The sequence below is a fragment of the Lipotes vexillifer genome, unplaced genomic scaffold (assembly GCF_000442215.2).
Source record: "Lipotes vexillifer unplaced genomic scaffold, Lipotes_vexillifer_v1.1 scaffold584, whole genome shotgun sequence".
NCBI classification, from domain to species: domain Eukaryota; kingdom Metazoa; phylum Chordata; class Mammalia; order Artiodactyla; family Lipotidae; genus Lipotes; species Lipotes vexillifer.
In genome coordinates this window covers 4387602-4414456 of record NW_006783036.1, presented here as the reverse complement: position 1 = coordinate 4414456, position 26855 = coordinate 4387602, and the positions used below count along the sequence as shown (strand labels likewise).

Sequence of the window (26855 nt, the reverse complement as noted above, 5' to 3'; positions counted from 1 at the left end):
GCTGAACCAGTGACAAGACACTGACTGCTGACCCGGGGCTGGGCTTATGGGCAGAGCTCAGCACGAACGCATGGCTGTCTAAGGGGGGCCCTGAGGTCAGACTAGCCTTGTACAGATGAGGAAACTGAGGCCCAGAGGATTCCGTCTTCCTCCTCTAAGGTCCTGACGAAAGAGCTGTCCCAGCTTTGTTAGTGTATGTCTCACCTGCCACTGGGAGGCAAGTTACAGACTTGAATATTTTGCCAGGCCCACAAATACCCATACAGAAGCCCAAAATGAGACTGGAATTGGACTGCTAGCTCTGAAAGAGCCTTCTCCTGGGAGACAAACTCTGCTTGTACCTGCAGCTCAGAGCAGCCTGTTAGGTCCCAGGGGGCAAAAGTCCATCAGCCTGGCAGTTCAGCACCATGTGGAACAAACCAAACGGCATATTGGACTGATTCCCACTAGTCAGTGGTTGTTTGCTCACGTGAAGGCAGCCTGTCCGAGATGAGCCCTCAGGAAGACCAGCTTTGGCGCAAGTTGTATAGGGCCAGGGCTGGGGGTGGGGGGAGGGGTAGCAATAGTCCTTTTCAATTTAGTAAAGGGAATTTTGTATGTATGTGTTTAAAAAATAGTTCAGTCGTTCTAATATTTGTCTACCAGATTAACCTTCCTCAAAAAACTGATTTAGACAAATGAAGTGTCTGGTGCCTGTGAAATAATGCGTGTAGTATAGAGTTTGCATATTCATCCCAATGGAGGTGTCGAGAAGACAGTGAATGTATGGCGCTCAGAGGCACTGTCTAGGCTGGAGAGCAATCAAGAGTTTATTAAAACAAAACACAAGAAAAAATTTTCATAACTAGGTGTGGTGATGGATGTTAACTAGACTTACTGTGGTGATCATTTTGCAATATATATAAATATTGAATCATTGTGTTATACACCTGAAACTAATATAATGTTACATGTCAATTATATCTCAGTAAAAATAAAAAATAATAAAATGCTGACTCCCGCAAAACAAAACAAAAATCCCGAAGGGATAATACGACGAATCTTAAGTAAACAAGTATTTTCTTGCACTTATGGTTTGTTAGTGGTAATAAAATAAGCAGAGATAGACAAGCACTAGTCAAATGGGAACAAAAATAGGGATTTTTGATTAACCACAAGTTTAATTTGAACCTAAACTGCTAAAAAAATAAGTAAATAAATAAACACAAAAAGGGAGCCTGTGGCTGTGATTACAATTTTTAAAAAAGTGGTTGTTGTTGAAGCACCTAGCAGGGGCAAGCACGGTGGTGGGTCCGGTGCTGTATCACGTCCGTTGAACAGCCCCGAGAGGTGTATGTGGTGCCCCAGGTAGGCTCTGCACGCGGTGCGCTGTCCTTGCCTCGCTGGCTGCTGGCCGCCCCTGCCCGGAATCCCACATCCCCTTCCTGAAGCCGCCTGGGGTTGAGAGCTCTTCAGCTTCAAACCCACACCGTGGTTTCTTCAGAAAGTCTCCCCCGTTCCCCCAGTCCCTCCAGGCTGAGTAAGGTGTGTAACTATTTGTCTTATTTCCTGAGTAGCTGTGAGCAGAGACTGTCACATGCATCTCTGCATCACTAAATGTTTTTTAGACTCACTGGCATCTGTGCTTGTCAGACAAAGACAAGAGTATCATACCCAGATCCTAAGAGAACATGTGACAGGTGGGGACTCACTGGGGTGGCACAGGGGCCCGTAGCTGCGTTGTGTGAATGGTGGATGGCAGAGCCAAGGTGTTCCTTCAGTTGTCCACTAGACTAGCAGAGCTGTCCAGAGCCCCTTTGTACCTCTGGAGGGCAGGCAGGGAGTGGGCTGACCCTCAGAACAAGGACAACTCAAACCATTTCACAACAAACAGGCTGCTTTGGAGAGCAGAGTTCTCCGTTGTCAGCAGTTCCACTCAGAGGCTCGGCGTGCTCTTCGGGCTGCTTTAGGAGGCGTGCTGTGTTGAGCAGGAGAGGGGCTAGGTCCTCTCCAGAGCTCTCTTCACAGGGAGCAGTCATTAGGCCCCTGCTCTCTGCCAGGTTCTGGAGATAGTGGAGAATGAGACCCCTGTGTCCCTGCCCTTGGGGAGCCTGCACCGTGCAGGCTGTGTTACTTTGGGTCTTCCAAAAGCAGACACCAAGACCCCCAGGACGGTTAGATTCTAGAGATTTATCAGAAGGTCAGTGAAGGATGGAGGGAGCAGAGAGGCCCAGAGAGCCTCAGGCCAAGATGCAGGTCTGACGTCTGCAGAAGGAGAAGGGGCGAGAAGGACTGAGTAGGAAGCGTCTCAGCCCACAGCACAGTTCTGAGAAAACTTGGGCCTGGCTGATGAGGTTTCCCCTGGTGAGGAGCCCTGCGTGGGACAGCCATCCCTGCCACCATTGAGTCATTGGCGGAGAGTGGCCCAGAGAATGTGGCCTCTGTGCAGACGTGGTGGGCGTCCAGAGGGCAGCAGCTGGGACCACTGGTCAGCTCTGCTCCAGAACAGGCTCGTTTGAAGGTGATCAGAAGGGCGGCACTCCACGGCCTTCACACAGGGACTCTACCACACGGTTCCTTCCTGGTTTGCTCCCCAAGAGGCATCTCAAGGGCTTCTGGGTCACGTGCCGGTAAGCGCTACGCCTGGGATTTTGGCTCAGATCCCTCTGACTTAATCGAGTCTGTGCTTTGTTACCTAACACTGTGCCACGTCTCAGGACCTCTCCCAGCTCCTGAGCCAGCATTCAGAGCACACACCTACTTGCCCACTGTCACCATGAGCGCCTAAGTGCGTGAGTAGCAGTAAGTGACACAACTTAGCCCAGAACTTGATTAGTAATTAGTTTACATTGGTGTGGGACTCTGACTTGATCTCAACCAAGGTCTGTCTAATTCTGTGTACAGTTTACTCTGATTCCTACCTTCGACTTCATGAGGACAGGGCCCCTAAGACTCAGCTAGGGGAGCGGCAACTCCTCCTAATATTCTCGTAGAAAATACATGGTTTCGGGCTCCAGAGCTCAGAGAAGGCAAAGCATAGTGCTGTGTTTGGTTTTCCTTTTGTTTTTCTTTTTTCCCCGTTTTTCTTTTTTTTTTTTTTTTTTCCCCCCGCCAGTATGATATGGCTGTCTTCTGGGGAAGCGCATGCCTGCTAGGCTCATTACTGATTTCCCCTTAATTATTTGTTGAATGAATAATGAATTATGAGAAAAAAGATGTAGCACAATTGCACAACAAAACCCACATAATTCACTCCCAGTACACATGTCCACAGAAGGAGCCTCAGCACAGGGCGTGGACAGCTGGCGTCCAGTGTACCCCAGACTCCTGCACCCTCGGGCAGAGCTGAGGGGCCAGCAGAAGGATTGAGACGGAGCAGCGTAGGCCTGGAACGGGTCTGAGAGCGCCGGCACGTGAAGTTGTTGGCTGGACAGCCATCAAATGTACGTAGGGATTCGTGTAACGTGAGGTGAGGGCATTTGTATGGACAGGTCTGTGTGTGCACGCACCCAGAATTGTTGCCAAGGGGGTGACCATCTGTACGTGTCTCCTGCACCGTCTTGGAGTCGTAGGGGAGCCGGGTCCTGGGGAAGCTCAGCCCACGAGAGCCCTCAGGCAGGCTGCCTGGGCCAAGCTGAGGTTTCTGGGTCCCTGAGGGCCAGTCTCCTGAAAACCATCGTTTTGTCACCTGGTGACCACTGGGACTGGGGAGAGAACTTCTCCGTATATTTGGTTTCCCTGCCCTCTTAGATATGGTGAAGGGAACGGACTGTGACTTTCTCCTGACTGCTCGGTCTCATCATCACGATTATCACAATTACACACACTTTCACTTCTTTATAAGTTGGCGCCGACTTGCTGGGCTTTAACTTTCCGTTTCGAATTCTTCAGCCTCCCTTTCCGCTAACAGCCACTCCTCACTGCTGTTGGTGTGCCTACCTTTGACAACGACGTCTTACCTTTTTTTTTTTTTTTTTTTTTTTTTTTTTGGGGTATGCGGGCCTCTCACGGCTGTGGCCTCTCCCGTTGCAGAGCACAGGCTCCGGACGCGCAGGCTCAGCGACCATGGCTCACGGGCCCAGCTGCTCTGCGGCATGCGGTATCCTCCCGGACCGGGGCACGAACCCATGTCCCCTGCATCGGCAGGCGGACTCTCAACCACTGCGCCACCAGGGAAGCCCGTCTTACCTTTTTAATTGGGGGATTCTAATATATTAGAGACTGAGAAAGTAAATGTTTAAGATTAGTAGGCTTATATGTAAATGAAGAGGCCGGTGGGCTCTGGGATCCTTGCCCTGCATGCTGTGGCGGGAGTTGCAGTGTGCTGACTTCAGTCATGACTATTTTCTCTCTCCGGGTGCTTATTTTGCTTCTTCCCTGGTTTTCTGTCACATGCTGAACAGGGGAGTTTGCTTGGAAATGTCTCCGTTGAAGCAGGGTGGACCATCTATTCATTTTGGTTTTCATCACTCTGTTCTTTAGAAGAGATCACCTAATCATGTTATTGTCTACATAGCATGTGTGAAGCCACACTATCGTGCTATCATAAATCGAGCATTTTGTTGGATGTTGTGGAGAATATTATCTATATCATGTATTCTAGAGTCAGACAGAACAGGTTGGAAATCCCAGATAAAATCGCTGAGTACCTATGTGAATTTGTATAAATCTTTCCAAGTCTCTGAGCCACTCTCTTGTCATCTACAAAATGGGGGAAATAAATGGCTGCTTCATAAGTTGCGAAGCTTATGTGCTTTAGTGCATTGTCTTATTTAACACCGTGCCTGGAAGATCGTGGACAGTTGGCAAATTATAGCTGTAATTCCTTTCTAATTCAAGCACCTTTTCCCCTGAAAGTGAACCTGGGAGTCTCTTCCATGCTATCAGAAACTTTGGCATAGGGACTTCCCTGGTGGCGCAGTGATTGAGAGTCCGCCTGCCGATGCAGGGGACGCGGGTTCGTGCCTCGGTCCGGGAAGGTCGCACATGACACGGAGCGGCTGGTCCCGTGAGCCATGGCCGCTGAGCCTGCGCATCTGGAGCCTGTGCTCTGCAACAGGAGAGGCCACAACAGTGAGAGGCCCGCGTACCGCAAAAAAAACCCAAAAAAACTTTTGCATAGAACCTCCTGTCCACTCTCCCTGGTCTTTGGAGAGTCAAAACTTATCACCTCACAGAGCGGCCCTTCCACAGACAGTTGGACGCTCTGGCAACTAGGAAGTTCCTTTGTGTCAAGCGGCAGTTGGCCTCTGTTTCAGAAAAGGACAAAGCCAGCATCCATCCCTTGTAACTGAGGCTGACGCTTAACGTTTTCTCTTGGTCTGCAGCGAACAGAGTATCTGCCAAGCCCGGGCTTCCGTGATGGTCTATGATGACACCAGTAAGAAGTGGGTACCAATCAAACCTGGCCAGCAGGGATTCAGCCGGATCAACATCTACCACAACACTGCCAGCAACACCTTCAGAGTCGTTGGAGTCAAGCTTCAGGATCAGCAGGTGAGTGCTGGGGTGACAGGCCGTCCCCACAGACACCTCGCACACACACACCCCTCACACACACACCTCACACACACACACCTCACACACAACTCACACCTCACACACAACTCACACCACACACACCTCACTTCACACTCACCTCACACACACACCTCACACACACCTCACACACACCACACACACAAAACCACACACACCTCACTTCACACACACACACACCTCACACACACCTCACGACACACACCACACATACACAAAACCTCACACACACCTCACTTCACACACACACACCTCACACACACACACCTTACACACACCACACACACCCACACACACATATACACACACTGGTGAAAAATGGTCAGAGAACAACAAGGTCACGATTTAGAGTCAAAGGTCTGGGTTCAGTGTCTGGCTCTGTATTCTCATACTGCAAGGTGTAAGACCTTGAGCAAACTGTATCTTTTCTGAACATCATTTTTCACAGCTGTCTTACACAGGCAGTGATCCACACCCTGCCTGCCTCACTGTGTTATTGTCATATTAGAATATAAATAAAATAATAAATGTGAAACAGCTTTGAAAAGTATATTGTACCAATGTGTTAGTATTATTCTATGCCTGCGTACCCATAAGTGATACAGCTGTGAAGATTTTTGGTCCACCAGTCCCCTAAGTCTTACTTTGGGGGGAATATCAAGATGATTTAAAGAATCTGGGATCATTCTTCTCCGTAATAGTACATCCTGGACAAATCAGATGAGATAGTTTGTGAGTGTACCTGGTAAGTACCTGTGCCAATAAATACAAGGTAAGTCCACCTATGTCTGGGGTAGTCGTGTACACATGACTCAGACGGAGTGATCTGACGTGTCGTGGACTGAAATAGAGGCGTGGAGAAAGGGCTCATGTGGCTTCACCACAGTGACTTTGTTAGGGCTTCAGGCTCTCCCTCCAGCTCTCTTCTTAGAGATGGACAAGGACATTTTTCAGCAGTGAAATCAACAGATCTGTAGTTCAGCATTTATGAACACCTCTGCCTTAAATAGGCAGCCTTTGTCAGTCAGCCCTTGGCTGAGTTGAGCAGCACGTTTGCTGCTATCTTTGCAAGAATCATCGTGTTCTCAAATAGGAAAGAGAGAACAGAAACTGAGGACTCTGTTTTTAGTGTGTTGCCTATTGAATGGGTTTCTGCTTTTGCCAAAATAGTCCTATTAAATTTCAGATTGTTGTGGCTAAAAGGGACCTCCTCACTGCAGAACCCCTGATCAAAGGTGGTCTTTTCTGACCTGGAACTCTGGGTACCTTCAGGGGCATCCCTGTCCCTTGTTGATGAGCCTTACGGATAGGCAGGTTATTCTAAAAACCTTCTAGAAGCTGCTTCCCTGTTCTTCTAGTTCACTGATTCTAGCTCTGCCTTTTAGTGGCACACTGCACCATATGCTGCAGGACTTATAACATCTTTAGGCCCAACTATAGCGACAACCAAAAACATCTCACACATTTCCCTGACAGCCAGGGCAGTTCCACCCTGGTACTTGCCTTTGACATAAGGCCCATTATCTCATGCAGTTCCTGAATCATAGTGGGTGTTCCCTAAGTGGCTGCTTTTATTATGACAAGTTTTCCATTCTCTTCATGCCTCTTGGTTGCCCTGCAGGGCACACTAGGAAGATACCATGGTGTGTGGGAACCAGCGTGAACCTGGTTCTCGGAAGCCTCAGCTTCCTTCAGAGGAAAGCACGTGTTGGGACGCGTTTGGAAGGAGAGCTTTCCTGCGTTCAGGGAGGGACTGGCAGCCGTCCTCAGTGATCTCCCGGGGAGACTCAGAGAGACTCTGTTGCCTCGAACTCAGAGATCTTCTGGGACCTGATGGAGAAGTTACCAGCATAGCCTTCCACTTGGAATGACACGTTCATCAGACAGGCTCCTGCGACATGGTTGCAACTCTGCCCAGGTGGGTGGGACACAATAGCCAGGAACACAGAAGAGATTCTCAGTAAACCAAGGTATTAGAGAAAGTGGCAGGAAACCTGGTCCATAATAACTTTTATGGACCCAGGAGAAACTATGGATTTTCACAGGTCTGATTTCCACTCAGTATGGATTACAAGGTCAAACGTCTTAAGAGAGACAAGAGATTCCTGGTTTTATAACCAGAGCTGGGTATCTTACACGTTCAGTGCTCTCTGCGGCTTACAGAGCACTGTTCATGTTTATTATTTCAGTCCCCCAGTAACCCCATGAGGATAATGGTGTAAGAATTGTCTCCCCCATTCTGCTAAATAGGTGGACATAAAACCAGGTGATCATTTGTGGGGAAAAGGACTGGTAAGTTATAGTATCATTAGCCAGGGTCTAACCTGAATCTCACATTAAAGGTGAAGAAACCAGAAGATGTTTAGTTGAGAAGGAGTTATGGCCACTAAACATGTTAGTGACTCTCAGGCTGAACTAATAGAAGTAGAGGCCCAGAAGGAGGGATGTTATAGTCGTGCTCTGCTCTGCCCTGGTCATACTTCCCCGTGAGCGTTGGGACCGAATCTGAGTGCCGTAAATGGAATCTGTAAGGACGAGGGCGTCCAAACTGGTGAGAGGTCTGAAAGCAGCATTACTATGTGGAACAGTTGAACAAGTAGCAAGAGATATTTACTTGGAGAAGAGAAAAACTGAAAGGGGCGTGGCCACAGTTTTCAAATCTCTGAAGAGCTCCTTCTCCATGTGGAGGAGAAATCTCACTTTTTCTGTGAAGCCCTGAGAACAGAACTAGGAATACTGCGTGGATACTACGATGGAGACGATTGAAACTCCATAAAAGGAAGAGCTTTCTTAGAAGCACACTACGGAAGAGGGACTGTGTTGCTTTGTGAGCCCACGAGCCAGCAGGCCATTTGGTAAGCATCCTGGGAAGAACGTCCCATCACTGGGTCGACATTTGGATGAGACCACAGAGGCCTTTGCCAACCTGTAGATCCTATGAGTTTTAGACCCAGGTGAACATGTGGGTCAGGAAGACCATTCCCCACCATCAGCTTCTTTTTCTGTAAAGGGCTCTTGACTATTCTTACTCAGAAGCCTCAGAAACCTGTTAGACAGTATTTGGAGTTACAAGGTCTTCCTTGAAGAGAACCGGAAAACACTCCCACTTGTTCCTACACTTCACAAAATAAAACATGTGCAGACATTGTTAACTGTGGGCTCTTACACAAGAAATGTGACCTTTTAAAATAAGTTTTGGGCTTCCCTGGTGGTGCAGTGGTTGAGATGCAGGGGACACAGGTTCGTGCCCCAGTCTGGGAAGATCCCACATGCCGCGGAGCAGCTGGGCCTGTGAGCCATGGCCGCTGAGCCTGCGCGTCCGGAGCCTGTGCTCCGCAACAGGAGAGGCCCCAACAGTGAGAGGCCCGCGTACCGCAAAAATAAATAAGTAAATAAATAAAATACTCTAAAATAAGTTTTACTCCAATGAGGTGCCACCTCACACTGGTCACAATGGCCATCATCAAAAAATCTACAAACAGTAAATGCTGGAGAGGGTGTGGAGAAAAGGGAACCCTCTTGCACCTTTGGTGGGAATGTGAATTGGTACAGCCACTATGGAGAACAGTATGGAGGTTCCTCAAAAAACTAAAAACAGAACTACCATATGACCCAGCAATCCCACTACGGGGCATATGCCCTGAGAAAACCATAATTCAAAAAGAGTCATGTACCACAATGTTCATTGCAGCTCTATTTACAATAGCCAGGACGTGGAAGCAACCTAAGTGTCCATCAACAGATGAATGGATAAAGAAGATACAGCACATATATACAATGAAATATTACTCAGCCATGAAAAGAAACGAAATTGAGTTATTTGTAGTGAGGTGGATGGACCTAGAGACCATCATACAGAGTGAAATAAGTCAGAAGGAGAAAAACAAATGCCATATGCTAACACATATATATGGAATCTAAAAAAAAAAAAGTTTCTGAAGAACCTAGGGGCAGGACAGGAATAAAGACGCAAACGTGAAGAATGGACTTGAGGACACGGGGAGGGGGAAGGGTAAGCTGTGACAAAGTGAGAGAGTGGCATGGACATATATACACTACCAAATGTAAAATAGATAGCTAGTGGGAAGCAGCCGCATAGCACAGGGACAGCTCGGTGCTTTGTGACCACCTAGAGGGGTGGGATAGGGAGGGTGGGAGGGAGACACAAGAGGGAAGAGATACGGGGATATATGTATACGTATAGCTGATTTGCTGTGTTATACAGCAGCAACTAACACACCATTGTAAAGCAATTATACTCCAATAAAGATGTTAAAAAAAAAAGTAAAATAAGTTTTATCCTTCAGCACTTGTCTAGAATAGTCCTACCAAAGCTTGGAGAATTAGTTTTAATATAAAGCTGATAAGGACACAGGTTGAAAGTAATACAGTGGAAAAAGATGAACCTTAACAGACACTAACCAAAGAAAATGGTGTGACTATATTAATATTACACAAAGTAGACTTCAAGGCAAGAATTATTAGTGAAGATAAAGGACCTTTTTAATGATAAAAGAGTCGATTGAAAAGGATGACATAACAATCCTAAATTTGTAGGCTTCTGATATATCTTCAAAATATATAAAGCAAAAATGGACAGATCCAAAAGGAGAAATAAAGGAATCCAGAAGCCTGGTCGGAGATTCTAATCATACCTGCAAGAGACTGACTCGACAAGCAGACAAAAATAAGTAGACGTAGAAAATTTGAAGAGCATTATTAACCAACCTGACGTAGTTTACATTTATAGAAACTATAGGCAGCCACAGTAGAATATACAGTCTTCTGTATTAAGTGTATTAAATGAAGCTGATCCACACCCCTAAGTGGACTTGTAGTAATGCACATGCTCTAAGGAGAGTAAACAAGGGCATGGAACCATTGAGTAGGTACAGAGATTTTTAACTATCAGCTCGTAAGTTCTGTCAGTTAATGAACACTGACCACCTCTCGAGATGGTCAAGTGACAAATAGGCCATGTGTCATCTGCACATATGTCCAAAAAACATTGCATGGACTCTCCTTTTTTAGAAGGCACTTTAGAAGTTTCAGAGTAGATCTTTTCAAACAGAAAATATAAACGTTTAAATGGTCATGTCCATTGATCCAAAAATTCTGCTCATAGGAATGTTCACACAGACATACGCACAAGGATATTCGGTCCAGCACTATTTATAATATTTTCATTTTACATAAGAAGCTAATGCCAGTGACTTTTCCAAGTTTATTCAGCTGCAAAGTAATAAGGCCAGAATTTTAATCCTGAACCGTTTGCCTCAAAATCCTCTGCTCAGTCCTTGTACCTAGTACGGTAGTTGTGTTCAGAGCAGTCGTAGACCCTTGTGGGCTGTGTCTGACTAGCAGACACAGCACTCAGTGAGCAGCCTTTATAACTCTCTGCTCTAGGTGTAGATGGATCAGAAATGGTAACCCAAGAGCTGCAGTTGGAGGACAGGCCAGCCATGTGCATGCAGCAAAGAGCCCAGAGAACTTCTGGAACAGCTTTATCACACTCTCCCAATCCAATATCCGAAAATCTCTAAAAGTGGAGAATCGATTTCTGAGGCTCTTTAGAGGTTAGAGCTAGGACCAGAGAAGGAATTATGGGAAGAAAGATTGCAGCTCATTATGCTGGCAGTCAGAAGCAGCACAAAGTCCTGGGCTACAGGCTTGGATTCTGAATTCAGTTCTACCATTACTTACCTTGTAACCTTGGACAAATCACTTATTCTCCCTGGGCCTCCGTTTTCCCAACTGTGAAAAGGGAGGATTGAGTTAGACATTCTGTCTGGTCTCTGAGTTCCTTACGCCACACTGTTTCTAGATTCTGGATAGGCATCCACCTCCCCCAGTTCCCGCTCCCTCTAAGTCCCCCTCCGAGAACATAGCCAACCAGAGATTTCAAATCTTAGGATTCTATATCTCACTTCCCCAGATCATCCCCTCAAGTACCTGGAAAGAGTATGTGATACACTGAAGAGTCTTCTTTTATCTTGCTTCAGTATCCCTCAACCATTCTTGATATGATGTGGTTTCCAGACCTCCTTCCATTTGAAACACATCCCTCTGGCTTGCTCTAGTTTGTTAATGTCCACTAAAAGTGCAGCACCAAAACCACACAAACACAGACCTTCTGTTACAGACTTAACCACGGCAGAAAGGAAGAGGGTCTTATCTCCCTCATTCTGGTCACTGTACCGCTATTATTATGCCCTCTCCTCTGAAGAGCTGTGTTGACCACAAGGCACTGTGCTTCTTATCATGCATGTAGCCACAAAACCTCCAGCCCTTTTTCTGGCGATCTAGAGCTAAACCCAGAGAGAGAACCGCCGAGGAACCTGGGTATAGCTGTTGGCCCAAGCTGCAGTGTCAGTATAAATGTAACAACTAAGTTAAACTGTTGTGTTTCTTCAGCTAATTTAGTACATGTGTTTCTCTGCCTCCGTCTCTCTCACTTGCTCGCTCTTTTTTCACTGTAGGACTGATTTCTCCCCCGCCCTTCCCTACCCCCACCACCACCACCTCTGGCAACCATCAATCTGTTCTCTGTATCCATGAGCTTTTTTTTTTTTTTTAAGATTCCACATGCAAGATAGATCATACAGTTTTTGTCTTTCTCTGTCTGACTTCTTTCCCTTAGCATAATGCCCTTGAGATCCATCCATGTTGTCACAGATGGCTAGATTTCATTCTTTTTTATGGCTGAGTAATATTCCATTGTGTATATACCACAGTTTCTTAATCTGTTCATACATCAGGGGACACTTAAGTTATTTCCATATCTTGGCTATTGTAAATAATGCTGCTGTGAACATGGGGGTGCATATATGTTTCTGATTGAGTGTTAATATTTTCTTTGGGTAAATACCCAAAAGTGGAATTGCAGGATCATGTGATAGTTCTGTTTTTAACTTTAAGGAACCTCTATACTGTTCTCTGTAGTGGCTGCACCAATTTGCATTCCCCCTGACAGTGCACAAGGGTTCCTTTTTCTCCACATCCTTGCCAACACTTTATTTCTTGTCTTTTTCTTTTTTCTTTTTTTTTTTTTTTTGCAGTATGCAGGCCTCTCACTGTTGTGGCCTCTCCCGTTGCGGAGCACAGGCTCCAGACGCACAGGCTTAGCGGCCACGGCTCACGGGCCCAGCCTTTCCGCGGCATGTGGGATCTTCCTGGACTGGGGCACGAACCCGTGTCCCCTGCATTGGCAGGTGGATTCTCAACCACCGTGCCACCAGGGAAGCCCTTTCTTGTCCTTTTGATAAAGCCGTTCTGACATGTATGAGATGATATCTCCTTGTGGTTTTGATTTGCATTTCCCTGATCATTAATAATGTTGAGCATCTTTTCTTGTATCTGTTAGCCATCTGTATGTCTGCTTTAGATAAATATCTATTCGGATCTTCTGCCCATTTCTTAATTGGATTGTTTCTTTGCTATTGAGCAATACAGGTTCTTTATGTATTTTAGATATTAGTCCCTTAAGAGATATATGTTTTGCAAACAGTTCTCCCATTCAGTAGATTGCCTTTTCATTCTGTTGATGGCTTTCTTTGCTATACAGAAGCTTTTTAGTTTGATGTAGTCCCACTTGTTTATTTTTGCTTTTGTCACTTTTGTTTTTGGTATCAGATTCAAAATATCATCACCAAGGCCTGTGTCAAGGAGCTTACCACTTATATTTTCTTCTAGGGGCTTTATGGTTTCAGGTCACAAGTATGTGGAGATTAAACAACATGCTACAGAAGTGGGTTGAAGGAGAAATCAAAAAGAGAAATTTACAAAGTACCTGGAGACAGGGCTTCCCTGGTGGCGCAGTGGTTGCGAGTCCTCCTGCCGATGCAGGGGACACGGGTTTGTGCCCCGGTCCGGGAAGATCCCCCATGCGGCGGAGCGGCTGGGCCCGTGAGCCATGGCCGCTGAGCCTGTGCGTCCGGAGCCTGTGCTCCGCAATGGGAGAGGCCACAACAGTGAGAGGCCCGCGTACCGCAAAAAAAAAAAGTACGTGGAGACAAATGAAAATGGAAGTATAACATAACAGAATTTGTGGGATGTAGCAAAAGCAGTTCTGCATTCTACCTCTAAGTTCATAGCAGTCAGTGCCTACCTCAAGAAACAGAAGTCACAAGCAACCTAACTTTACGCCCCAGGGAACTGGAAAAAGATGAACAAAAGAAGCCCAAAGTTAGTAGAAGGAAGGAAATGACTAAGATGAGAGCAGAAATCAATGAAATAGGACTTCCCTGGTGGCACAGTGGTTAAGAATCCACCTGCCGGTGCAGGGAGCACGGTTTCGAGCCCTGATCCGGGAAGATCCCACATGCCGCGGAACAACAAAGCCTGTGCACCACAACTACTGAGCCTGAGCTCTAGAGCCCATGAGCCACAACTGCTGAGCCCACGTGCCCCAACTACTGAAGTCCGCGCACCTAGTGCCCGCGCTCCGCCACAAGAGAAGCCACCGCAGTGAGAAGCCTGCGCATTGCAGTGAAGAGTAGCCCCCACTCACCACAACTAGAGAAAGCCCATGCACAGCAGCGAAGACCCAACGCAGCCAAGAAAGAAAGGAAGGAGGGAGGGCGGGGAAAGAAAGGGAGGGAGGGGAGGGAGGAAGGAAGGAGGAAGGAAGGAAGGAGGTGATCATTTTAAAAAAGAAGAAATCAGTGAAATAGAGACTAAAAAGACAATAGAGAAGGTCAAGGAAACTAAGAGCTGATTCTTTGAAAATGTAAACAAAACTGAGAAGCCTTCAGCCAGACTCACCAAGGAAAAGAGAGCAGACTCTGTGCTCACGTTAGAATGTCCACACCACCCAAAGCAATCAACAAGATTCAACGCAATGCCTATCAAAATGCCACAGAACTAGAAGAATAATCCTAAAATTTGTGTGGAACCACAAAAGACCCCAAATGGCGAAAGCAATCTTGAGAAAGAAGAACAAAGCTGGAGACATCACACTCCCTCATTTCAAACTATATTACTGTAATTTTAGTATAGTAATTAAAAACTATAGTAAATAAAAAGCATGATATTGGCATAAAAACAGACACAGAAATCAACGGAACAGAATAGAGAACCCAGTAGTAAACCCATGCGGATATGGTTTTATTAATTTATGACAAAGGAGTCAGGAGTATATAGTGGGGAAAGGACAGTCTCTTCAGTAAATGGTGTTGAGAAAACTGAATAGCCACATGCAAAAGAATGGATAGTTGTCCTTTTAACTAATAACCCATTTATTAGTGCATTCTAAGTATTAGACACTTTGCAGAGGGCTATGGGAGGCATAAATATGAATTAGAAAAGACTCTTGCCCTTAAGGATCTTTATATCTAGAAGTCTCCATAAGATATGTGTCACCATGTGACCTTTGCAGTAACCCCATTAGGTCAGTAGAGCCAGGATCATTATCCCCATTTTATAACTGGCGAAACTGAGACCCAGAGAAGTGCGGTGCCGCCTAGGGTGACATGGCTGGGAGGCAGGACCAGGACCCAGGGAACCTGACTCCCAGCTTAGGGCTCTCATGTGGTGGTCACGACCACACTCTTCGTTTGCTAAATGAAATAACTGGTTTTCAAACCCTCAGTGTTGTATAGATCATGTTGAAAAGCTACCTGTTCGTGCTTTCCCCTTCTTCTGACCCCATCCCCGTCCCCCTGTCCTCTTGTAGCCCCAGGGGACACAATATCCTTGCCCCACACAGCTCCCTCCAGCTCACTTACCTTTTATTTATTTACACGTATTTCTCTCTCTTTTCCCTTTCAGGTTGTGATCAATTATTCAATCGTGAAAGGGCTGAAGTATAATCAGGCAACGCCAACCTTCCACCAGTGGCGAGATGCCCGCCAGGTCTATGGTTTAAACTTTGCAAGTAAGGAAGAGGCGACCACGTTCTCCAATGCCATGCTGTTTGCCCTGAACATCATGAATTCCCAAGAAGGAGGTAAGCGGGGCTCTGTCTTGGCCTGGTGCCTAGACTCTCTCTCATTCTACCTCTGCCCTCCTACAGTTCTGGCTGCCTGGGTGTCCTTGCCCTGCAGCTGCACTGAGCTGTTGCTTTGTGGGTTCTCAGAGAAACCCACTGCCTGACTCTAGATTTAAAGCTATGTTAGCAATTTGAAGGAGGAGAGAATGGCATTTACATCTTTTTTGCCCTTGGTGAGATACAGATTTGTACTGTGTTCCTAAAGCCAAGTGTCCAGATGCATTTTACATTTGTCATCCTAATTCGATATTCTAGACACATGTTTGGCATAGATCGGAGGGAACAAGCAAAAATGTGTTCTTGTATTCAATTATGCATATGTTTAGCACACTTTTACTAAACATTTACTGAGTGTTAGAAACTGACTAGACAGAATAGGTAAGAAATGGGTAGGTGGAGTCCTTTCCCTCAAGGCACTTGGTATCTTGGAGTAGGCGGATTCATGAACAACTGTAACGTACTGTGATAAGTGTGCTGATAAGGTATGAGCAGGGCAGGGGCTTGGGGAACACAGAAAGGGAAATAAGGGACTGCCCATATGGGCTGCCAAGGGAGGCTTTGAGCGGGTGGTGACATTTGAGCTGGAGTTTTGAAGGGCAAAGAGGTGGGAGTGGGCATCCCAGGCAGAGGGAGCAGCAAATACGAAGGCACATGGGCCTGAAAGCCCAGCACATGCTGGGAAAGAGAACACTGCAGTGTCTCTGCAGACTGCGGTGCCAATAGGAAAGAGATTGGATGTGGAATTAGAAGGGTGGCACGGATTGCACAGTGAAAGGCTCCAAATTGGAAGACTTGGGGTGTAGACAGTGGGCTGGGGGCGGCGAGTGGCGCTAGCAAAAGCTTCTATGCAGGGCAGGTAAAGCAAAGGAGCAGAAACACACGTGGCTGAAATTTGTAGTGTTAGCTTCAGAGGGAGGTCGGAGGCCTTCCAGGATGTTGGCATCTTGGTGGCCACAGAGACAGTCTTGCACTTTGCTGGAGATCTTACCTTGGTAGGGCGTGGTAGTGAGGAACTGGGCCTCGGGGTGCCCTGCTGGCCTTGAGTCCTGGTCATTTTTCTAGGCTTCGATTTCTTTAGCTATAAGATGGGTGATATGTGGTTGTTCTTACGTTTAAATGAAGTTGAATGTCTGTTAGCAGGCTGCCTGACACGTATTAATCACCCAGTATTAGTATTTGTGGGTATTGTTACTGTCACTGCTGCTACTGCTGCCAGGATTGGGGTGGGAAGTGGAGAGACATAGTACTTGGAACCTGGAGGGAGATGGCTGGCTTTTCAATATCTATTGTGCCTGACAGGTTGGAGCTTTGGGACCCAATTTAAACCCTAGGCGAATTTTTGTAAGAAAATAAAGAACACGTTCTGAGTATGCTTCCCACAGGTCGTGCATAGAACCGGCACTTGTAGAGTTCTGTCCCCACTGTGAAAAGGCCCCAGGGTTTGTGGATTTTCTGCTGAGAACTGGGGGTGCGTGGCGAGGAACCACAGCGGTGTGAGTGATGAGTGCAGGGCCTGCCTGCAACATTGTAGGCACCAAATAACCGCGTAGTCAGCTGTCTTTTTTTCCACCCAAAAGCCTTGAGCTTCGTGGTGGAGTGAGCTGAGTTTAAGGTTTCTGATCCGAGCTGCCTCACTTGCCCCGGGATGTGGGAGTTAAGCTTTATTTTATCTGTACATACAGATACATTAAGGGGGGGGGGGGGAAAGGGTTTTAATTTATTCAGATGACTGATGCAAAGCAACTACTAGTTATTTTTTTAACTTCACCATAGAATCACAAGGAAATCAGCTCATCCAGCCCTCATTTTCAGACAGGAATCGTGTGACCTAGTATGAAGAAATAACTTCCCGGTGCCAGGTAGTAACTCAGATTCAGAACCCCGACCTCCTGCGTCTCCTCTGGGTTGAACGGGTGTCTTTGTTGGGGTGGGGGGTGGATGTGTGCTCACGAGGTGACAGTGGCCTGACTTGAAACTTTCATCATGGGTAGTAGTCGCCCATCCTGGTTCCACGGCCTTTGGTGGAGGGGAGACCGTGGGGCCGCTGAGGAGGAAGCGTTTTCTTCACCTGGGGTGTAGCCCACTGTACCGTACAGAATCCTGAAGTGTGAGCTCCATGAGCTTGTACATATGCATATGCAGAACCCCTGCCAGGCCCTGCCAGGGACCAAATCCCTCCGCCCCCTCCCAGGAAAACCAGGATGTCAAGTTCTGTGACAGCAGAGCACTCTTACCTGTGTTCGAACTTTGTGTAAATGGATCATATAGTGTGCACTTTGGGGCCTGATTTCTGTCCCTCGACATTACGTCTGAGAGACCCGCCCCTGGACCCATGTGTCTCTGCAGCCAGCTCTGTCACTGTGGAGTGCCACTCCATGATACGGCTATGCCACCATGACCTGTAGTTCAGGCCTCAGAGCGTGGGCAGGGCACAGGCAGCCTCTCCACCAGCTACCACAGGAGGCCTCTGCTGCAGGATAATTGTGAGGCTTCTATCAAATCTCCTCTGTATTGGCAAATTGTGTTCTACCCTCCTCGGCGGGAGGCGGTTTTCCGTGCAGCGGACCCTTGAACCAACACGGCTTTGAACCAAGCGGTCCACTGACAGTGGTTTCTTTTCCATGAATGCGTCTCTGGCCCTACATGATCCGCAGTTGGTCGCATCTGCGGGTGAGGAGCCGTGGACGTGGAGGCCAGCTGTGCAGTTACACGCAGGTTTTCACACATGCAGACTCAGAGCCCGACCGCCACGTTGTTCAGGGGTCAAGTGTAGTGAGAAAAGCATGTGTTCGGAGGCACTGAGATCTTATACTGAGTCTTTGCTCTGCCACCTGTGGCCTTGGGGTAATAAACCCTACTTCCTAGGGTTGTCATGAGGGTTAAATTTAAAATGTTTATAGAGTACTTAGTGTACAGTGCCTGGTATGTGATAAGAGCGTGAATAATACTGGTTCTTTCCCCTTTGGTCCTGTTGAATTTGCTTATCTTCTGTAGGCTTCAGCATCCTTATTTGTAAAGTGGGGTCATAAGTGCCACTTCCAGAGTTGTGGAGAGGATTCAGTTGCCCGGCATGGGGCCTGGCGCCTCGTGAGTGCCCGCCTCTGCTCCCTCCCCTCCTCACTGGCATGTCCGGTCCCGTGCTGGGCATCTGGGGCTCGGGCCATCGGATCGTGGACTTTCTGAGACTCAGGGTCTCATCAGCATCTCCCACCTCCCCCTCGTGCGTGAGCGACACTAGTGTGGCCTCCTGGGGTCCAACAAACCTGGCAGACACAAGATGCTTAGATACGAACCTGAAAGCAAAGCAGAGCAAATCGTGGCCGCCCGGTCTTCACACCCCTTTCTCTTACCTGATTCTCACCACAGCCCTGGGAAGTGAGTCCCCACACAACGTGGCTGGGTTAGGAGGCCGGTGCTCAAGAGGGGAGGGGCTTACCTGGATGTACACCCAGGACTTGACCCACTCGCAGTTTGTACCCTCTGTGTGCTGAGGACAGGTCACGACTCTGCTCTTTCTTTGTTCCTTCCTGCCTGTCACCATGGTAAAACCCACTGTTCAGCAGAGTTCTTGACATTATTCTGGAGAAAGAACGGGCGCAACAGAGTAATGTTTTCGCTGCCTGACTTCTACGTGGAAGAGAGAGTAGAGAGTCAGAGAGACCCTTGAGAGATCTGTTTTGCTGGCATTGTTCCTTGGTACCCACAAAACCTGTCTTTTTACGCCAGTGAGTTTTGGATACTCATTCTTCAACTTCAGGCCCAACCTAGGGAACCTAAAGCCAATTTCGCAAAAGTCAAATCAACAAATTAAATAATGGTCCTGTTGCCTGGTGCTTTCGGTTCCCTGGGTAGGGACAGGAGTGCAGAGCTGGCTCAGGGTTCTCTTGGGACCCACAAGGCTCTGGGTTCAGGGGTTATCTCGGTGGATAGGGACAGTCAGCCACTGGGTCCTTGGGGCTTTTTCTGTAGAAATTGGCACCTGGAGGTAGTTTGGGGTGTGGGGAGGAGCCGTCTGTCTCCCAATGCGCAGCCGTCTTCTGCGTGAAGGAGTGCCGACGTTGGCGGAAACGGGGCCTCCCGGTGGGGCGCCGCTCCGTGACGGGGTGTGATGGCCGTGGGTGGTGTGTGTGCTTAGGGGGACTCCGAGTGGGGCTTCTGTGGTCTAGTTGGATGGCAGAGATAATGACCATAGTAATAATAACATCTAGGCTTCCTCTGCAAAGCCCAGGATTTTTGTTTCTTACCAGGATCTTCTCCCACTTCTTGAGGGAAGGGGCTCCCACTAACCAGGCAGCCCCACAGGTAGGCCTCAGCTGGCTAAGAAAGGACTTCTTATACTCTAAAGAGCCTATAATTTGGCTTTTATTTCCCACAGGTTGTCAGGCCGGCTACTGTTAGACACATTTATTCAGATGGGGGCTTGGGGTTAAAAGAGGTGACATGTCTGCCAGAGTCTTCCAGTGGAACTGAGACTCAATTTTAGGGCTCCTGGTTTGAAATCCAGTTTTTTTTCTACAACTCTGCAGCACCTCAGTAGGTCAGAGGGGAGGGTCAGCCAGCCTTGGGCCCAGCCTGAGCCCACAGCTCCAGGTGGGCTTCTTGCTCTGGGGATCACAGGGGCTCGGTCAGGGCAGTGAGCATGGCTCATGGCACGTTACAGCTGCTACAGAAAGAGGACCGAGGACGCGGGCCTCGGTGCAGGCAGGTCTGCACCGTCTCAGCTCCCACACCGCTGATGCAGCTACCTGGATTCCCTGCGGCTGCTGTCCTCAGTGGGCGTGCACCACCTTCTGGTAAAGCCGCCAGCTGCCAGGCAGGGCGGCAGTGTTTACAGGCTATACTTGGCCACCCGGCCCAGCTCAGCTTCCCTCCCCGCTACAGTTCATTCTCTTAGCAGACTTCAGTTCACGGTTTAGTGGCCTTATAAAGGCAGCTGCTTCTATATGCTTCCATGTGAGCCTGCCTCTGACCTTAAACAGGTCAGTTCTCTGGGGGCCCCAGTTTCCCCGTCTCTGAAAGGAGGGATACAGACTTGATCAAGCTCTCTACAGGTCCTTCTAGCCCTAATGGTTTAGGTTTTATGTATATTGTGTGGACAGAGTGAATGCTAGTTCACTGCTTACAGATGTGGTCACTGTGGCCGATGCTAGAAGCAGGAAAAGCCCTGTGTAGATGCTGGACGGAAGAATGTCCTTCTTTACTTCCCGAAGGACCTATAGCACGTCTGGGAGGCAGCATCCCTCATCATCCGTAGTCCTTGTTTATAACTGAAAAATAGAAAATACAGACAAGCAAACAAAAAATTACCTCTGATCCTAAAACCCAGAGATGACTGCTGTTAACACTTACGTAGCCTTCCAGAGTTGTCTGTGTTCACATATGACTGAAGAGCTATTCTCCAGAAATAGTCTGTATGTACTGTCTTGTAAGCTTTTCTCACTTGGCACTATGGTACGCATGTCCTTCTGTGCCAAGGGAGTCGGATCTCCTCACCATTTAAGTGGCCAGAGTGTTGCACTGAGTGCCATATAGAGACGTTACTACAATTTAACCGGCCTTTGGCTTGTAAGTAAGTTGTCCCCATTTTTCACTACTATATTCGTGTAACAGAGGGCTGTTACAGGCTCTCAGGCTCTCTTGTATGTTTATATGTTACTTTGTATGTATGCTTTGTGTCTCATGTTCATCTTTACACACTTGTCCGATTATATCTTGGGATATTTCTGAGTCAAACAATACATACATTTCTAAAGCTTTGACGTATCTTGCTGAATACACCTTCCGGAATGAGAGTACTGGTTTGTACTGTGTCCAGCCCAGCTGATGGTCACCCACTGCTGAGCCTGCACCAGGACCAGGCCTTAGTACTCCTATAATCTTAGCAAACACAAGAGAAGGGAAAACGTATCATTTTAATTTGCTTTTTTGTTTACTAGTATGATGATCATCTTTCATATGCTAATTTGAGATTTCATTTTTCCCATTATTTTCAGCAGTAGCTTTAATTAAGTGCAGTACAACACGCAGGGCTGCAAACCTCCTGCACCTTTAGTCACGTCTGCAAAATTTCCCACTCCCAAAGCAGGTGCGTCCTCTAATGACCAAGAGATCTTTTATTTCCTTTGGCAGATGAGTGGAGGCAGTCTGCTCTCATGTAGTGTGTTTCAGGCTCACGACGGATAATAAATACACCTCCCTCACCCGGCTGCTGTGAAGTAATGTTACCTCATCTGTATCTTAGGAGTCGTTGTTATTCATGCTCGTCTGCATAGACGTAGAAGAAAACATTCACTTTCATTCTCTTTCATTCCCTGGAACTTTACTTCTGCTGGAGGAACTTCTTTCTGTTTAGAATCTAGAATCATGTCAGTAGGTCAGAGAGATTCCTTGGCTGTTCCTTCATCTGGCTTCTTAAAGCAGGGAGGGGGTCTAGGAGTTAGAAGACCTAGCTGTTTTCAAGCTCTCAGGTGTCTGGGTGCCTGTCTGAGAAAGCGTTTCCCTGAATGGTTCACTCGGTAACATGAAAAAAAAAAATGGCTCTTTTGTTGGAAAAGCAAATGTGTAGATAAATAATTCCCTCATTGACCTATATTTAGAAATAAATTTAAAGATGGGAAGGCTCTTAGAAATACTTAGCCAAGTTTTTTTTCCAAAAAAACTGGAGGGCTTCCCTGGTGGCGCAGTGGTTGAGAGTCCGCCTGCCGATGGAGGAGACACCGGTTCGTGCCCCGGTCCGGGAAGATCCCACGTGCCGCGGAGCGGCTGGGCCCGTGAGCCATGGCCGCTGGGCCTGCGCGTCCGGAGCCTGTGCTCTGCGATGGGAGGGGCCACGACAGTGAGAGGCCCGCGTACCGGAAAAAAAAAATAAAATAAAAAATAAACTGGAGCGTTTTTGTTTTGCTGTTTGCAGCTACTTCTCTGGTTGAAGGGGGAGGACAGCAGGGAGCTGGCCTCCCCGAGGGCTCTGTGGCAGCTCCGGAGAGCACAGACCTCGGCAGGTCGTGCCAGCACCCGGCCCATGCACCTGCAGCCGCACCCCACAGCCTCCCGTCTCGGGCAGCTACAGCCAGCACCCTCGGCCCTGCGTGTCCCCTCTGCCGGTATACTTACGTGTTTTACTCACAACACCTCTGTGGGGTCTGCTTCCCCGCCACCTTACTGGTTCTACTGGTGGTAGGACCGGTGTAGCCTTAGTCACCAGCCAGTTTCCACGAACAGAGCCGGAGAGGCACACAGGGAGCTCAGGAGATGTGTGTGAGAAGCAGCAGCCTTTTTGACCTCCTGAATCTCAGGAGCCCAAGTTCTGTTCTTCTGGGCTAGGACTCAGGAGGTCTGGCTCTGGTCGCAGCTCCGCTTCTCACGTGCGCCCTTGATCGGCGCAGTGACCTCCGTGGGCCTCAGTTTCCTCGTCTGAAACATGCAGTGCTGGTTGTCCTCCAAGGTCCCCCCAGGCCAGAGGCCCTCAGAGCCCTTTGTGTGTGGTGCCCCGTTGGCTCCGCGGAGGAAGAGGCCATGGTGGCCGGGAGGTTAGCAGGCCTGGGTGCTGCTCACCTACATGCAGCCTGGGCAAACACCTCCCTTTTCTGTGCCTCGGTTTCTCCATCTGTAAGATGGGCGGATTCTGAGGCGTTCAGCGCTGCACGGCGCATGAAAGGCTGTGATGGCGACCAGCCAAGCCCCGTCCAACTAAGGAAGAGGCTCCCCCAGCCACAGCGTCTGGGTTCCCCGGGAAGCTCCGCCCTCGGTGGGAAGAGCCTGGCCTGGAGGTCGGGCATCTGGTTGTTGGCCAGCTCGGCCGCCGCAATGCCTGTGGCTTCAGGCGTGTCTCCTCTGCTGTGTGGGCGTCGGTGCTTAGGCTGGACTAGTCAGGTGGTTCTAACGGGGACAGTGTGGGAGCGGAGAGGAGGCGTTTGGTGGCTGGTGGACAGAGGGCCAGGAGCGCTGGATGCATCACAGTGCGCTGGGCAGCCCCGCATGATCCTGTACCATCCTGCGTGTCCCACCAAACACGTGGAGGCGAGGAACTTAATTATCTGAGACAGAACTTTACTGTGTTGCAAGAAAAAGCACTCTTTTTTTTTTTTTAATTATTTATTTATGTTTGGCTGCATTGGGTCTTCATTGCTGCACTTTCCCTAGTTGCAGTGAGCGGGGGCTACTCTTAGTTGCGGTGCGCGGGCTTCTCATTGCAGTGGCTTCTCTTGTTGCGGAGCACGGGTTCTAGGTGTATGGACTTCTGTAGTCGTGGCACGTGGGCTCAGTAGCTGTGGCTCGCAGGCTCTAGAGCACAGGCTCAGTAGTTGTGGCACACGGGCTTAGTTGCTCCGCGTCATGTGGGATCTTCCCGGACCAGGGCTCAAACCCATGTTCTCTGCATTGGCAGGCGGGTTCTTAACCACTGCGCCACCAGGGAAGCCCCTCCTTTTTTTTTTAATACCAGTTTTAGTATGTGCTGAATTTTCTAAGAATGCAACCACCACGTGCTTCAAAAGAAAGTTGTGCTTTAGTTTGTTTGTAACTTTACCAAGAATTGTTTTCTCTTTTGGAAAATCTTATCCCCAGCATGATCGCTGGTGAGATACACACACAGCACCGCATTATTGCAACCGCTTGTGTCAGTAGCAGTCACAGTGTCTGGGGGTGGTGCCAGCATCTGACTGATGATGTCTCCTCCTGTAGTTGTCTGAGCTTTTATGTGGTGCAGTGTTGTCTGATTATTGATTACTTCTCTCTCTTCTCTCCTTTATTATTTTTTTCTAATTTATGTAGGTAGGTTATATAATCTTTGAATTTCACTTCAGTATAATACAGGGAGTGTTATAAAATGTTTGTAATAAAAAGGGGCCATTGAGTCTGAAAGGAAGGGCTAGAAGTTCTGTAAAAACGAGACGAGTTCCGTCCTCGTCACGTCTGGTATCTCCTTGGATCGTCACCTAACAGTGACAGCTGGATAAGGGAGGCTGGGATCTGAACACTGTTTCTCTTCTCCAGAGACAAGCAGGAGAGGCAGTGGGGCCCCCGGGAGGCGGGGGGTGGGCGGGGAATGTACATTTTGGAGCCAGGGCACCACGGTGTGAAGGAGAGCCATGCGTTCCTCCCGCGCCTCCTCCGAGCACGCCTGTGCTCCGGCACCGCGTCCCTCCGACAGCGCACCAAGCAGTCCAGACACTGCCTGCAGGCAGCATCCCACAGGCTACGGGCTCAGCCCCAAAAGACCGCCCCCACCCCCTTCAGGAGCCAGTCAGCTGTGCTTCTGACCAACAGGCCATGAGTCAGAGGGGCCTGTGACCTCCTCAGGTTCAATTAATTTGCTAGAATGGCTTGCAGAACTCAGAGAAATGTCTGACTTGCTGGGTTACCGACCAGTGTATTAGAAAAGGATGGAACTCTGGAACAGCCAGATGGACGAGATGCGCGGGGCAAGGCGTGTGGGACGGGCCCAGAGCTTCTGTGCCCTCTCTGGGCAGCACCCTCCCCAGCCTTCACATGGTCACCGACCCAAGATCTCTGAGACCCATCCTTTGGGGTTTTTTATGGGGGTTTCATTACATAGGCCATAGGTGATTGAACCCAATCTCTAGCCAGTCTGCCCTCCGTAGAGGTTGAGAGCATGGGGACTGAAAGTTCCAGCCCTCTAATCAAAAGTCACTGCATTAACATCAACTCAAGGGTGGTTGAAAGGGCCTGTTAGAATACACCCATTTCACCTCCATGCTCTGAAGCTGTTTCAGGAATTGAGAAGAAGACTGAATGTTATCATGAAAGATGCCCCTTTGGCTCCTATTTAGGAAATTACAAGGGTTTTAGGAGCTATATGCTGGGAACAGTGTACGAAGACCAAATATACATTTCTTATTATAAATCACAGTATCACCCTTGGGTTCAAATTTCTGCTACTCACAAGCAGTGTGACCCTGACGAGTCACTTCGGCTATAAAATGGATATAATAATACCATTGATGGCTGGAGGATCACCCCACACAATTCCTGTGTGACACCTGTACCTGTAGGTGTCCGGTAAATAAAGCTTGTTTCCTCCAGGCCTCTGCTCTGCCCCCCTCACAGGCACTGCTGTTCCTTGTCAGCAGATGAGCGCTCTTTCATTAAACTAGGTTCTCTCCGAACTTCCCGCAGTCACCATCTAGTTGTCTTTCCTTGTTCCTGAAGGGTAGGGCCCTGGTGGCACCGGATGCAAGGCCCCAGGCTGATGGCCTCCAGCCCTCTGGCGGGAGTGGGCTTTTGAGAATAATGTTCCCCCTCCAAGCCTCCACAGGTGTGGAGGACAGATGGTGGAGGCCCGGCCAGCACTGATGTGGGACCAGAGAAGGGCTTAGACGTCAGGACGCTGGGCTTCCGTTTTGCAGCTGGGGCCCAGTGAGGGGAGGGACTTGTGCGGGTTGCACAGCACATTGGGGCGGAGCTGGCGCCTGCGCCCAAGCCTCCTCCCACTGTCCCACATCACACCCATTCCTTCCTAAAGAAGGATTTTCCCTGGGACCCAGACCCAGGGTGGGGCTAGGAAGAGAGCTGTGGAGCCTGGAAGGTGGCGCTTGGGAGGGCTTGAGAGCTTGGCTTGTCTGTGTTCTCTCCAGTGACATCCAGTCCACCCTCCCAGTGGGCAGAGTCATGCTGTCCTGTAGCTCACTCAGAGTGGGAAGATCCCAGACCAAAACTGAGGGTCCCCTCCTCCATTCCCGCTAAGACCTCAAAAAAACTCTTCAAATCCAAAGATGCAGCGACCCTCAACTCATCCCAGAGTCATAGACGCTCCCAGTAGGTCACCAGCAGTGATGAGGGGAGGGGGCCAATGTCATGTGCATGTGACCGAGCCTGAGTGTGCCGGGAAGAGTGGAAGAGACGGCCCAGAGGGCCCCCCACGGCATGTTGGGCCTTACGCACAGACTGCCAGGGTCTGGGGCCCAAGAATGCTTCAAGCAGGAGACCATTAAAGCCAGCACTGGAGGCGGGAGTCCGTTTCCCCAGAACCTTAGGGCTTCTGGAGCCCCCGGAGGGGTGCTGGGAGCACCTGTGTCCCAGTGCCTGGGCTTCTAGGGCAGGACCGTGAAGTTGCATTCGCAGGGGAGAGGCCAGGAGCAGCCCTGCTGCCGTAGGCTGTCAGGCCTTGGGCAGGACTCCTCCCAGCCTCAGCGTCTTCATCTGTAAAATGGGGTGGTCATGCCCACCTCAGATGAGATCATGGGTGTACAGCAAAGCATGGTGCTGGTGGCAGGAGTTCTGAAGACTGGCTGGCTTGTCACGAGCAGGAGGTAACACCTCAGAGCATCCAGGCTCCGCGTGGGAGTATGGCTTTCCTTTAAAGGCCTTGGGCTCAGGATTAGATGCAGGAATG

At 48.8% G+C, this 26855-nt stretch overlaps 1 protein-coding gene across 2 annotated transcripts in view; it reads left to right on the top strand.

Moving 5' to 3' along the window:
- The window catches only part of EVL (Enah/Vasp-like), a 123225-nt gene that overhangs the window by 55169 nt on the left and 41201 nt on the right, over positions 1 to 26855 (top strand). For both annotated transcript variants that reach the window (XM_007455641.1, XM_007455642.1), the window contains exons 2-3: positions 5307 to 5475; positions 15286 to 15463. In XM_007455641.1, coding sequence (XP_007455703.1) covers positions 5307 to 5475; positions 15286 to 15463 — 347 coding nt within the window. The remainder of the gene's footprint in view (positions 1 to 5306; positions 5476 to 15285; positions 15464 to 26855) is intronic.